General features: G+C 35.2%; 1 protein-coding gene across 1 annotated transcript; it reads right to left on the bottom strand.

Moving 5' to 3' along the window:
* Positions 1-12,590: 12,590 nt before the first annotated feature.
* LOC150075547 (uncharacterized) lies at positions 12,591-14,166 on the bottom strand. Its single transcript, XM_090388778.1, has one exon. The coding sequence runs from the start codon at positions 13,931-13,933 to the stop codon at positions 12,923-12,925; it is 1,011 nt and encodes a 336-aa protein (XP_090244904.1). The 5' UTR covers positions 13,934-14,166; the 3' UTR covers positions 12,591-12,922.
* Positions 14,167-14,446: the final 280 nt, after the last annotated feature.

Genomic DNA, 14,446 nt, shown 5'->3' with positions numbered 1-14,446 from the left:
GCATCAACGTTATTGGTCCACTTGATGTCTGTTGTAAAAATGCTGAACTGGTTGCTGATAAGCTGAATATATATCTTGCATTCATATACATGTGTGAAGAAGTTTTTAAAAGTGAGAATACCAATAGTCTAGCTAATACTAATTGGGAGTTGAATAATACTACAACTGAGAAAGGACTGGAAGCAAAATTATTACAATTAAAAGTGAACAGGGCAGCAAGAGCTGACAAAATCTATCCAGTTATACTAAAGGAAGAATGGATACAAATAAGCAAACCTTTTCGCAATGTCTCTTTTCTATTCACAAAGGTGGCTCAAGCAACTAGAGACCTGTCAGTTTGACTTCTGTGCCAGAGTCTTGCTTGGAGTCTTTAGGCTCCAAGTTCAGGTGGTTTGTAAGACAAGTCATCTGTGTTAGTATCACAAATCACTACACCTGTAGTCAAGAGTAAACAAAGGTAAGTGAAGAAAAATACATCCTTGCTCTTATTATTATTTATTATTATTATTATTATTATTATTAGCCATATGGTGCAAGGAAGCCTCAAGCTTATGCTACACCAGCCAAAAAAAAAAAAAAAAATCTGAATTACCCAGAGAGAGAGAGTGTGTCAGAAGTAGAAGGGCCAAGAATGAGAATGATGATATCCAGCTAAGGACCCTGGGTGTGCCAAGCCCATACTCACCAGATGTGAGCCCCTGGGGTTCTCTGCCAAAGGAATGCAAATTTAAATTTAAAAAATACTGTTGCAAAATAGACATGTAGAAACTTCCTTTTAGTCGGAGCATTGGCAAAACTAAATTTCGAGGGTATCCCACATGATCATGAACAACCTTATAATATGGCCCCCTCCTGAGTGTCAGACCTAATTAACAGCCAGAGTAATTGATTATTGGAATAAACATTTTTCTCCTGTGTTGTGGAAATTGGTAGTCTGAATAATATAAAGGAGAATTGGAAAAATTATTAAAAGGAGTAGGTAGAAAGGTAGAATAGGTATATAAAAGAAAAGAAAACATTTTTTCTTTTCTTTTATATTTTTGTTGATGCTGTATAAAGCTTGCTTTCGTCATTTTACCAGTACTAACACTGAACAGATGCAAAGTAACTTACCAGGTTGAATCTGCAATGCAATCTCATGTACAGTAAACTCCCACTATTGAGCAAATTTTTGAAGCAATTAGCGTGTTTTCACGGACACTACGGCGGATTTTTTCTTCCGATTTTTTGATTGATCGTACCATTGACTCATTGATTTTATGTTTTGCCATTGAGGAGACACTTTCACCATTAGAAATTTTGTCTAATAACTCAATTTTATTCGCTAATGTCTTTGATCTTTTCACATTTCCCTTGTTATTCGTAGCCATATTTTTGTACAGGTTAGAAAGAACTTGTCCACAATGAAGTCACTTTCTTCTGTTAACACACTCGAAAAAGTCTGTTTTACACTGCAAAACGGTAGATTTATCACTTTTGTAAGCATATCAATTTATAAATTGATAAATTTATTCAATTTATAAGCATATAAATTAAAAGCAAACGACGAAACCTTCCATGACAAGCGCATAACCATACTGAACAAGGATTAGCGAGAAACATCCACGCTCGCGATTTTGTCACCCCTCTTCCCCCACCCACTGAGTGCTGTTTTGACCGGGAAAGATAATTTTAGCCATGCCCATGTTTTTTTATGGCGGAAAATATTCACGGTGCTTAAAAATTCACATTTTTTAGGTTTCATTTTATATTAAATCAGCGATCGCGAATACGTGAAACTGCGAATACAGATACCGCGAATAGCAGGGGTTTACTGTACTAGCAAACAGAAGAGAGAAAAAATAATGAGCAGAATGATTGCAAGAGCAGTCAGTCACTACAATTTGTGTGTTTATTGTAGGTTTTAAAACAATAGCAGCAAAGTTACATAATCCAAAACAGCATATGTAAAAAAATATTTGCTTCATGTAATATCGCTTTCTCATTTATTACGTACAGCACAAATTGTGACTTTATTTTCTCTTCTCATCCCTATTAAAGTATTAAAAACAATGGTCCCGTTAAAAAACACATTCTTAGCTAAGAATGTGTTTTCTAACTGAACTATTTATGATGAACAAAGTTCAATTTTTTTTAAATTTTACAGATCCTTTGCACTTTATTGAACAGACGGACACACATAAATGATTTTATCTGCAGATATGGATTACAGTCCTCAACACTGCCCCTTGACCACTAATATACAAAACAAATGCAAGGGGAGTGAGTATAGTTATCAATTGTAAGAATTAACCACCACAGTTAAACGAATTGTGTATGTGTGAGCAAAAAAATACCAATTTATCCATGAATTGATATAGTTGCCATAATGGTCACCTCTTTCTCCTTTGCATATGAGGCAAACAGTCATTGCATATTCCACATCTGCAAAAATAAACATCCATAGGAATGGATCAGATCACAACATGTAACACTTAGATATGAAGAAACTCAACTTATAATAATTATAACTGAGGTTCTAATGAATGCAGTCAACTTTGCAATCATCGTTAAGTTTTCCAAAGGTTGAAGTATTCCAAACAGCAGGTCTAAGCATTCACCTGAGCAAAAACCACTTCAAAATATTGAATGCTTAATTATATGGAACCCGACATAAACTTGTATAAACTCTAGAAGAAAAGGGATGAATCAGATTGATCCACTTGATGTTGGTCAACTGTTGATGGTCCTGCTCAGATAGCTGACAAACTGAATGAGTATTTTCCATCTACATTCACACGAGTAATTCTATAAGGAAGGAGGGGGAGGACAGAAGTTTACTAAACTCTAACAGGGAGCTAAATGATTTTGTAATAACGGAGAGCAAAGTGGAGGATAAATTGTTGAAGGTAAACATAAAAAAGGCACCTGGGGCAGATGGAATCTATCCAGTTATACTGGAGGAGGCAGCGAGGGAAGAAAGCAAACCCTTGGCCATAATTATGAGAGCATCCTTAGATTCAGGGGAGGTCCTCATGGTCTGGAGATATGCAAATGTATCCCCAATTCACAAAGCGGTTCAGAGTGATGCAAATAATTATAGACCTATTAGTTTAACTTCTGTTCCAGGGAAAATAATGGAGTCACTGGTTAAAGTATTGTTATTGTTATTTGGTTTTTAGGAGCATTAGCAACTAAGGCCATATTGCTTCGGGATATGTGGTGGTCATTCCCTGACCTTTCCGCATCCTCCGTATTTGGTGGTGACGGGCTCGAACCCCGGTCTAATCAAGAAGCGTGTGCTACGCACTGCTGCTCCTTCCCACCTGGCTACGGAGGCGGCCACACTGGTTAAAGAAGTGATACAGAATCACTTAGGCAAGACTGCAGTAATAGTTCAGATACAGCATGGGTTTGTTAAGGGAAAGTCTTGTCTGACAAATTTGATTGATTTCTACGATGTAGTCACAACGGAACTGGATGCAAAAAATAATTTTGATATCATATACTTGGATTTCAGGAAAGCTTTTGATACTGTTGACATGGAACACTGCTGTACAAATTGAAGTGGTATGGCATTAAGGGCAAGTTGCTGCAATGGATAAAGGTATGGTTGAGTGGTTGATGGCAGAGAGAGTAATCAATGGACACTGCTTTACGTGGACTAATGTTATTAGTGGAGTACTTCAGGGTTTGGTGCTGGGCCCATTGTTGTTTTATGTGTATTTATTAATGATATCGATGAAGATATGTGGATGGTTGGTTGGTGGAACAGACTTCCACCCCTTGTCGCGGAAGTTGATAGCCTAAATAAGTTTAAGGCTCAGCTGGACAGGTATTTTGAACGAACAAAGGGGTGAAGTGGAAGTGGTTTTTTTTTTTTTTTTTTTTTTTTTTGGCTGATGCTGCATAAGCTTGCTTTCTTGCATCAAATGCCTCTACTAATGCTAATGCTAATATATCAGGGTTAATGCCCAAGTCTGCAGATGATACAAAGGTTGGCAGGGTTGATAAAGATAGTGAAGGAGTATGCTACTGCAACGGGATCTAGAAAAGTTAGGTAGATGGGCTGAGAAGTGGCAACTGAAGTTTAATATTGACAAATGCAATGTAATGCATATGGGTAGCAGTAACCCCAGAGAAACATACCAACTGTGTGGTACTACACTCAGGGAGGTGGAGAATGAAAAAGACTTGGGAGTAATTGTGCAGTCAGGTATGAAGTTCTCTGAGCAGTGCAGACCAGCTGCCAGAGCAGGTCATGGAGTTTTGTCAATGATATATAGGAATTTTGCCAGCAGAGACAAGGTGATTATACTTTTGTATAAGGCAATGGTCAGGCCACACCTTGAGTACTGCGTACAGGTCTCGAGGCCTCATTTTAGGAAGGATGTAGAGTTGCTAGAATGAGTACAGAGAAGGGCAACAAGATTTGGTGAGAGGAACAAAGGAGTTCTCTTACCAGAAGAGGCTTAAATCCTGTCAGTTGCAGCATCTGGTGACTAGGCATCTGTGAGGTGATCTGAATGAGATGTACAAGGTCTTGAATGGTTTGAGCAGGCTCAATGCTGATGGAATACTTCCACTCACTGAGATTAAGAACCTGAGGAGGCTTAGATTCCAATTGAGGAAAGATAGAGTTGTAGAATAGATGCGCGGAAGATTGACTTTAGCCAACGGGTAGTTGATTGCTGGAACAGACTTGCATCTGTTGTTGTGGAAGTTGATAGCTTAAATAAATTTAAGGCTGAACTAAACAAACATTTGGAGTGACAAGATGGGTGAAATGGGAAGGTTTTTTTTTTTTTTTTTTTGGCTGATGTTCTATAAGCTTGCTTTCTTGCATCATATGTCTCAACTAATGCTAATAACTTCCAGGAATAGAGTGCTTCCTGATGTTAGCTGTATTCCCCAAATATTGTTGTCATTAAAGTAAAAAAAAAAATCCTTTGGGAATCATACCTCGGTATTAAATTTAAATTTTTTTTTGCAATTTATTAAATGCCTTTGGACTACTGTAGTGCAGTGCTTTTTTTGTAATGGTACGCAACGGTACGGCGTACCGGCACCTTTATTAACAGTGACGTGTTACATTTGGATGCAATGCACTTCGAAATTTATAATATTCCGTAATTTTTCACATGTTTACCTACTATTCAAATAAGCTTAAAATGATTTAACTAAATTTGCATTTTTTACTGTCTATTGTTAAGATATTTTCTATATAAAATTGTATAACCATTTTTATAATTCTAAATTACTCAGTCGGACCTCTGTTTAATTATTTTGAATTCCCCTTGGAAGTTACATTTAAAATAGTTTCGGTTGAGGGAAGAAAGTTTTCATATAGCGAACGGATTAGGAGAGAATTAATTTGATACGGCCTGTTCGCATTTCTGGCCTTCAGGCAATTTAGGCAATTAGTGCTGCTGCACGAATTAAGAAAGCTAAAGTGATTAGTATTGTATAACTTAGCTGTACCTGGTAAAACCTATCCGACCACCTGTCCCACATACGGAAAAGTCGCGCTGGTCTGCAGTGAGCAGATCAAGGGAGTATTCCCAATGGGCTCTGGCACACCTTCTACTGCAGTGAACCTTTTCCAGTACCGGGACCATATTCAAAAAAATTCAAAGTTTCTTTATTGTGTTACATTTTCGATATCTTGTTGCATGTAAAAGTAAAATCGAAAATATTCAAAAATTTAATTAAGTACAATACACAATTACATTTACTGAACAAAACATTTAATGAGAAAAATGTTTTGATAATAAAATTTAAAATGCTGTTTTAGTTGTTGTTCGTTATTTGGTTTTTAGGAGCATTAGCAACTAAGGCCATATTGCTCCGGGATATGCGGTGGTCATTCCCTGACCTTTCCGCACCCTCCGTATTTGGTGGTGACGGGCTCGAACCCCGGTCTAATCAAGAAGCGTGTACTACGCACTGCTGTTCCTTCCCACCTGGCTACGGAGGTGCCTGCTGTTTTAGTTCACTTTCCTTGCGGGTCGTAGGTTGGACCACCTCTGTGAATCAACTGTAAGTGCCCCGTTCGAGAATTAGAAAAGTGATTTTCTTTTACTCCATAAATAATCATATGTTATTTCGCGGAAGTGTGTTATCCACATTTTTCCGAAAATTTTCCCTATCTCTGTTTACACTTTACTTTACCTGAATATCCGAATGATACCGATATTTTGGACAGTTTAAAAAAAGAAAAGAAAAAAAAATTAAGACCTAGTGACAATACCGATGACGAGAGAAGGAAAACGAGGACAACGAAGGTATTAAAACCTTCTAAACATGAATTGTTGGCATTTGGTGAAAATGAAGTTAGAAAATTGTCAATTAGAGTTAAATGCAATTTGCGGATACCTAATTGATAAGAAGGTTTCCGAAGAATTGAAGCATTTGATGAATGCTCTGAGTACGATACCAATTTCACCGAGTGAATGTGAACGAGGATTTTCAGAAATAAATCTGATCGCCAACCAGCACTTCGTTGATGACAAAAACAGTTTCTTTACTACTCTTTCTTAAAATTGTGGTCTGTCTGCTGACCTGCTGCGATCCAGCAAAATATGTCAATTCGTGGCTGCTTCAGAAACGTTATTCAGAAACCGATACAAAGAGCAGGAAAAGAAGTAAGCATAGGGTGTCAGATGAGAATTTAATAAAAATTTGGAATATTCTACAAAAACTTTATTATGAAATTATTTTTACTTATTTTTTTATATACTTGAAAAATAAATTTATGCTTAATAAACTGTGTTAATATACTCAATTTCTTGTTCTTATTCTAAAAAAAAAAAAAAATTACTACTAAAGTAACATTATTGGGGGGGGGGGAGGAATTAGAGTACTTTTCATATCCTTTTAATTTTCAATTTTTCCCAATAGCAAAGCTTAATCTTAATCTACAATTCATTTCAGTAAGCAGGTGGATCAACCAGTGATTCAGCAAGTGACCAGTCCTAACATGCTGTTACTGTGTGCACTCCCATTAACTTGAATGATTTAAGGTGCTGGTTCCCAAAAAGCAGGACACCTGCATTTGACATGTAAGTACTCCAACAGTTCACCCTCCCTGCTATGTAAGCAAAACAGGTTACTTAAAGTTTAATTTGACGGATTACTGACATAAATAAGTTGGATGCTAACCCCTGTTCCCTTTCTTCCAAATCGAAATATATTATGCCAGTCATTCCTGCACATGTTAATCATTCTTAGAACTTAAATAGCGTCCCTTAAGTTAGAAGCAGTGTTAGTTCATGCTATTCTATCACTGATAGTAATTCAGCAAGTGACTACTCTATATCTACTGCTCTGTGTATATGCCAAACAGGTAACTACAAGATTGAGCACCACTGCTACAAAAAATGTGCAGCGTATAGTTACTGTGCTAGGTATTTTGACTTCAATAACATAATTTCAGAAAAAAAGAAAAGGTCTGCTCATTGCCATTTATAACAAATGGCAGTGAGCCTTTGTCATGATATACACAGCTAACTAGCAATACGGCAGATGCACAGTCAGGGGCAGGGGGGGAATATGCCTCCCCCCTTAACCATGCATATAAGTGTTCCTAGGTCTATCTAAAAAAACACATGCAAACATATGGTCATCATGTTCCCCTTACGATGACACCTGGATACAATGCAGTGTACAGTAATGAAATATTCTCAGTTCACGCAAGTCTTTTCTCTGGTAGTTTATGCTCTACAGTCTGTGTTTTCGTTAACCGATGTTGAGCCTTTTTTTAAAATATATTTCAGGTTTCTTTTTTCAAAGTTGGCAATCCTCCTTGTATGTGTACATAACAGTCAATGCAAACATACAGATTAACAATGGCTTTGAGTAACACAAGTTTCTGGGACTGAAAACTAATTATTATTATTACTAGTCATATAGTGCAAAGAAGCCTGAGGCTTACGCTGCACCAGCTAAAATAAATTTCTGAGTTAACCTGAGGAGAGAGAGAGAGAGAGAGAGAGAGAGAGAGAGGAGTAGAAAGGAATCACCAAGAAAGAGAAGAATGATGATATACAGCTCAGGACCCTGGGTGTGCCAAGCCCATACTCACACTCACCAGATGTGAGCCCCTGGCTGGTCAACTGCTTTCTATGTATCCATAGCTGGTGAGCAGATTAACATGTGTTCATGATGTGGACAATAGGCTCTGATTAACCTGTGTTCTATGTGTAAGCACCTTTATACTCCGCCCTCCATCTGTTTCTGATTGGTTCTGTTTCTTTGTGTCATTGGAATGTTAACCCCAAGTGTATTTGTATGGTGTAGTATCTGTCACTGCTACTTTGCCAGCTTCCCCTGCATCCCCTCCATAGTTTTCATAAGAAAGAAAATGCAAAATCAAATGTTTGAATAATCAGTCACTGTTGCTTCGCCTACTAATGAAAGCAAAGTAAAGGTAACTGATATAGCACATGTAGTCCCAAGGTGAAAACAATTTTTCTCCTGTGTTCCCAGTTTTAAGTGAAATCAAGTTGGTCATCATTGTTAGTGTGCATTTTTTTTTTTTTTTTTTTTCCCCATTAACATTTAAACCCATTATCAGTAGCAAAACATATTGGTCTTCCTTTATGTGTGCAGGGTCTCTTCAACCTCAAATGCTAGGAGTTTGGTAAATAAAAAATTTGAGGTATTGCTCAAAACATCAGAGGCAGATATTGTAGGGATATCAGACATGGTGTCACACAGATATAAGGAATACAGAACTGGAATTTGGGGAGTACAATGTGTACAGAAAGGACAGACAGGATAGGAAGGGAGGAGGGGTTATGCTATTAGTTAAGAAACACATAAAATCCAAGGAAGTGAAGCCAGTCGACATTGCTGGACAGTGCAGTGTCGAGTCAATTTGGTGTGACATAAGTATTGGGAGATCAAAATTGAGAGTAAGAGTGTGCTATAGGCCTAATGACTCTTATGAGTATAATAAGAAACTGTACAGGGAAATAGAGTGGGCCAGTAAATCAGAGAGTCTTATAACGGGGGATTTTAATTTCCCAGATATTGACTGGAATTTGTGGGTTGGTCACTCACACACTAGCAAGACTTTTGTGGATTTATTGGATGATTGTTTTCTACATCAGCATGTTCGGGAGGCAACTAGAGGGAGTAATACTCTTGATCTGATTATCAGTAGTGATTCTTCATGCATTAAGAATCTGCAGATAAAGGAACCACTAGGTGGCAGTGATCACAGTGTGCTGAAGTGGGATTTACTCAAAGAGGTAACTACCATCAGGGGTAAAGGGAAGAGTTTTTGCTTTCATAAAGGCAACTACAATGGTCTGAGACAGTATTTAAATTCTACACAGTGGGACCAACTGATGATGTTACCAACAGCAAATTCAAAATGGGAAGCATTCAAAGAACTTATCTTGGAAACTACTAGGCTTTACATACCAACTAAGAAATATTGTTCAAGGTTTAGGCCTAAATGGATGTCAGATGAACTAATGAGACATATGGCAGAGAATAAAAATGCATGGGATACATATAAATTAATGGGTGACATGGAAGCCTATGATAGATATAAGCTGCTCTGTAACCAAGTCACAAAGAAGATTAGGCAGGCAAAGGCAGATTATGAGAAATCTTTGGCAAAGAAAAGGGCCCAAATATAAAATTTCATAAAATCTATCCATTGGGAGTTCAGTTGAATTCCCAGTATTGAAGAAAAAAATAAAAAATAATTGCCAAATTTCTATTGGTCCAATTTTATCATTTAAAAAAGACAAAAACTTTGTCTTTTTAAATGGCTCAAATATAAAATTTCATGAAGATCCATCCAATGGGAGTCAAGTTGTTATGTGTGGATGGACGGACAGACATGATGATATGTAAAATACATTTAGACATTGTGAATATATCGATTATTAATCCAGGGAACAGTTAAGATGGAATTAAAAATAACACTGCACTGAAGCTAATAAAAATAGCAACTAATACTTACAAATCTCTCATATATATAAAAAGAAAAAAAATTCAATTGTTTTAATGATTTCATAACTTCTTAAAAGTTGTCAGAAGTTTGCATATTGAGTATTAAGGTAACACTGTACTCCACTATATATTTCTGTAATCTAGTAGTTCAGATTAAAGCAGAATATATTTATTACGCTTAAAAATATATCAGGCAAAAATTTTTTAAAAGGTTTTTTCTAATGGTTTGCACAATGTCTCCTTTCTGTTAGTACGAAATATTCAACATTTTTCTTTTTTTTTTCATATATACTACCCGTTCATAAAAATATCACATAGTTCACAAAGAAAGATGATCTCATTATGTGTGCATAATGTTTTAATTTTATTTTTCAAATAAGCTGATTCTAAAAATAATTGACAATAATTGACAAAAATAATTGTTCACAAGAGAAAAGTTCCCCTCAGCACTAATCTTTTTTCTTTAAACTCTACCTATGGAATTCATTGCCATATTTTCAAAATAACAATGTTTTCTCTGGAATACAGTCTTAAAAATATTTTATAATGGAATACACACATGAAGCAAGAATTATGGAGAAATAAAATGTGTGTATATTGCACTTGAATCAGAAAGAATATATGGAAGGCACTTGCCAAAGTATTTAAGCTATACTGAGACATTTTGATCTCCATTGTAGCTATCACTTTCTAACTATGCAAATTATTATCTCTTAATTTTATTTTTCATATTTTATTATTTTTTTGTTTTTAAAAATCAAATAATAATGAAATATGCACATAAAGAATTCATCTGCCAGGGTCTACTCATCAGGAACCATGATACTCCAGTAAATGGCAAAATCCAAATTATACACTGTGCAACATTTCAATAACTCTTAAACCATGCTATAGGCCTGGGCTTGAGCCCACTTCATTTGCACATCTCTTCAAATATTTTATGAAAATCCCTCTTTAAATGCATTCATACTTCCTACCACCACAAACTTGATAGACATTATCCCAACAATCAATTACTCCCGGGATGAATATACTTTGCAGGCATATCTTTTCTGCAAACCATTCTTTCTCAATTTATGTTTCTTTGTGTGTATCAGTACAGGAAACAGTAAAGATGCCATCAGCATTTAGTTTTCCTGCAACCCTTTTAAAGCTTTAAACACTTTGATTAGGTCTCTGTACAGATATCTGGTTTCCTGGTGGTGCAATTTACAGAACTTAAATCTTTCTTAGTAGGAATTAGGAATATCCTTTTGTGTCCCAACTAATCTTGTTGCTCTTCTCTGCACCCTTTCTAACAGATGTGTCCTTCCTAAAATAAAGGTTACTGAAATGTTGCATCCTTTGGATTTTGTCAATCAGTGAGTCCTTGTGATTCCTGATAGGCTTAGGCAAATAAATTCATTATACAGTAGACTGTCGAAATAACGGCACCCCAAATAACGGAACATTCGAGATAACAGCACATCGATAGCAGATGTTTACATACAGCACAGCTGTCTTGCAGTGCCAAATAAAAGAAAACAGCAGGTCACGTGATTATTTTGTTTGTTAAATTTGCCATTTTGAAAGTGAATTCTGTACTGATACCATGGATTATACCGCTGTTTTACATTTATTTTAAATTAAAAACCACTCACTACAGATCCTAAAGTTAATAAACCTCATTCAGAGAAGAAAAGAACAATAATTAAGAACATTAAAGCTTGACAATAGTGAAATTATAGTAACCTTATAATACCATGATAAATCTGACTAAAAAATGAATAGCAAATGCTTAGAAAATGGTACTCACCTTGTATAAATCTGCAATACATTTTTTTTTGGTAGATAGTGGTTCAATTTAGGTTGGAAGAAGCATTAAAAAGAACTAAGGCGGGGAATGAGGTGAAAATATTTTAAACAGATTTTAAAATGAGCGCAAGGAAGTAGAAATGCAGATCTCCAATCCTTGGTTGTCATAAAGAGGTTAAAAGACGTAAATGAAAAAAAAGAGAGAAAAAAAGAGACGTAAATGAAAAAAAGAGAGAATGAAAAAAAACAGAGAGAGAAAAAAAGAGAGACCAGTCTTCTTTTTTTTTTTCATTTACGTCTTTTAACCTCTTTATGACAACCAAGGATTGGAGATCTGCATTTCTACTTCCTTGCGCTCATTTTAAAATCTTTTTAAAATATTTTCACCCCATTCCCCGCCTCAGTTCTTTTTAATGCTTCTTCCAACCTAAATTTAACCACCATCTACCAAAAAAAAAATTATTGCAGATTTATACAAGGTGAGTACTGTTTTCTAAGCATTTGCTATTCATTTTTTAGAACATTAAAGCTTAGTGACAAACTTGATATAATAGTAGAAAATAGAATGGGCATAAGTAGGAGTGTATTAATTTAAAATATAACATTGGTTCGTCAACGTGTTCATGTTTTTAAATGCAGTTAATAAAATTGCATTCTTAATCTCTCCATTTCTTATTTAGCCTCATAATTTCTGCATTAAATATATTAAAAATAAAACTTTCTAGATAATGGAAAAATCTAAGTAACGGCATTGTGAATCCCCAAAGGTGCTGTTATTCTGAAAGTCTATTGTATTTCATTTCTACTGAATTTTTCAAAAATAAAAATTATGTGCACATTTAGTAGGTGCTTACTGAAATAGAAGACAACAATGTCTCAGTAAGTTTGTGTACTTTTGTAAATGCTTTCCAAATATTTTTTCTGGATTCAATGAAATCTTCTTAGCACATAATACATAAAGAGTCTTTTATGATTTTCTATTTGGAAAAATACTTCATCACATGTTTCATACAATAGATCAACTATCTGCAAACTATAAAATGTGCTTTTGTATCCTTTGGTCACTTTACCTGATTGTGTAAATGCCTTTCCATATTCTGTGCATGGCAAAAGTTTCTCTTGAGCGTGAATTGAAAAATCATTTGGATTACTTCACTGAGAAAATATTCCATCATATATCTCACAAGAGAAGAGCATCTGAATATGAACTCTGAAATGTCCTATTCGATTCTTTCACTTGAAAACCACTTATTTCACTAGTAGGTTCCTTGTAAGTGTGTATTCTGACATGACGTTTTAGTTGACATGAGTGTGAAAATGTCTTGCCACATATTTCACAAAGGAAGGGTTTCTCCTGAGTGTGAACCCTTAAATGTGATTTTAGGTTAAGTGAAAGGGAAAATGATTTGTCACATACTTTGCAAGAGAATGGTTTCTCTTCAGTGTGAACAATTAAGTGTCTTTTTAGATTCACAGATTGGGAAAATGCCTTGCCACATACTTTACAAAAGAAGGGTTTCTCCCGAGTGTGAACTCTTAAATGTGTTTTTAGGTTAACTGAATGGGAAAATGCTTTGGCACATATTTTGCAAGAGAATGGTTTCTCTTCAGTGTGAACACTTAAATGTCGTTTTAAATTCACTGACTGGGAAAATGCTTTTCCACATACTTCACAGGAGAAAGGTTTTTCGTGGGTATGAACAATTAAATGTGATTTAAGATTTGATAAACTGATGAAAACCTTGGCACATGTTTCACAAGAGAAGGGTTTCTCTCTAGTATGAACTCTTAAATGTGTTTTTAGATTCTTTGATTCAGAAAATGCCTTGTTGCATATTTCACAAGAGAAGGGTTTCTCTTGAGTGTGAACTCGTGAATGTCTTTTTAGTTGGTATGACCATAAAAATGCCTTGCTGCATACTTCACAAATAAAGGGTTTCACTGGAGTGTGAATTGAAATGTGTGCCTTTAGATTCCTTCTTTTGGAAAATGCTTTACCACATATTTCACAACAGAAGAGTTTTTCTTCTTTTTGAAATGATAAATTTTTATTCAGATTATCAGATTTCAAAAATGCCTGGTCACTTTTTCTGAGAGAGAGTGATTTTTTTCTGATCTGGAGTGTTCTTAGATTTCTTGATTGTGAAAATGCCTTGTGAACCTTTGTATCAGTTTTCATAAAATTATCCATTTAGAATGTTTTTCTTTAATTTGTTCTTACAATAATTCCTTTCTGCATAATGGAATTCAGCTTACTTATAAGCTGCTGCAGTGAATCTTCTGATACTACTATTCTTCACTGGATATGACTTTCAACTTGCAAAACATCTCAAGCCTAATCATTAGTTTCATTAGCAGAAATTTTTTAGCCTGTTCCTTTGTGAACAAATCATTAATGATGCAAATCAATATGGTTAACTGCAGTTAATAGCTTTAATTTTTTTTTCTTAAATTAATTCCTTCTGGCAAATCTGAAAAGAATAAAAATAAAGAGAAGATATGAAATTGATGTACACAGTCTACGCTATAAAATTTCATTTCATATTACAAATGTTAGTTATGAATTAAATGAGCTTTACTGTGAAACAAGGATACACTGAAAAATACAAGGATACATTTGAAAAATAACATCATTTCTCTACTATAATGGTTTGAAATCCATTTGGAATTTCTTACATTAGCATTAGCATTAGTAGAGGCATTT

The sequence above is a fragment of the Mastigoproctus giganteus genome, chromosome 14 (assembly GCF_048544385.1).
Source record: "Mastigoproctus giganteus isolate SK-2022 chromosome 14, ASM4854438v1, whole genome shotgun sequence".
Classification (NCBI taxonomy): domain Eukaryota; kingdom Metazoa; phylum Arthropoda; class Arachnida; order Uropygi; family Thelyphonidae; genus Mastigoproctus; species Mastigoproctus giganteus.
This window is presented reverse-complemented; position numbering and strand designations above follow the sequence as displayed.

Bases quoted from the DNA above. Each gene is read 5' to 3' on its own strand.
- LOC150075547 (XM_090388778.1), bottom strand. From the start codon at position 13,933: ATGGATAATTTTATGAAAACTGATACAAAGGTTCACAAGGCATTTTCA.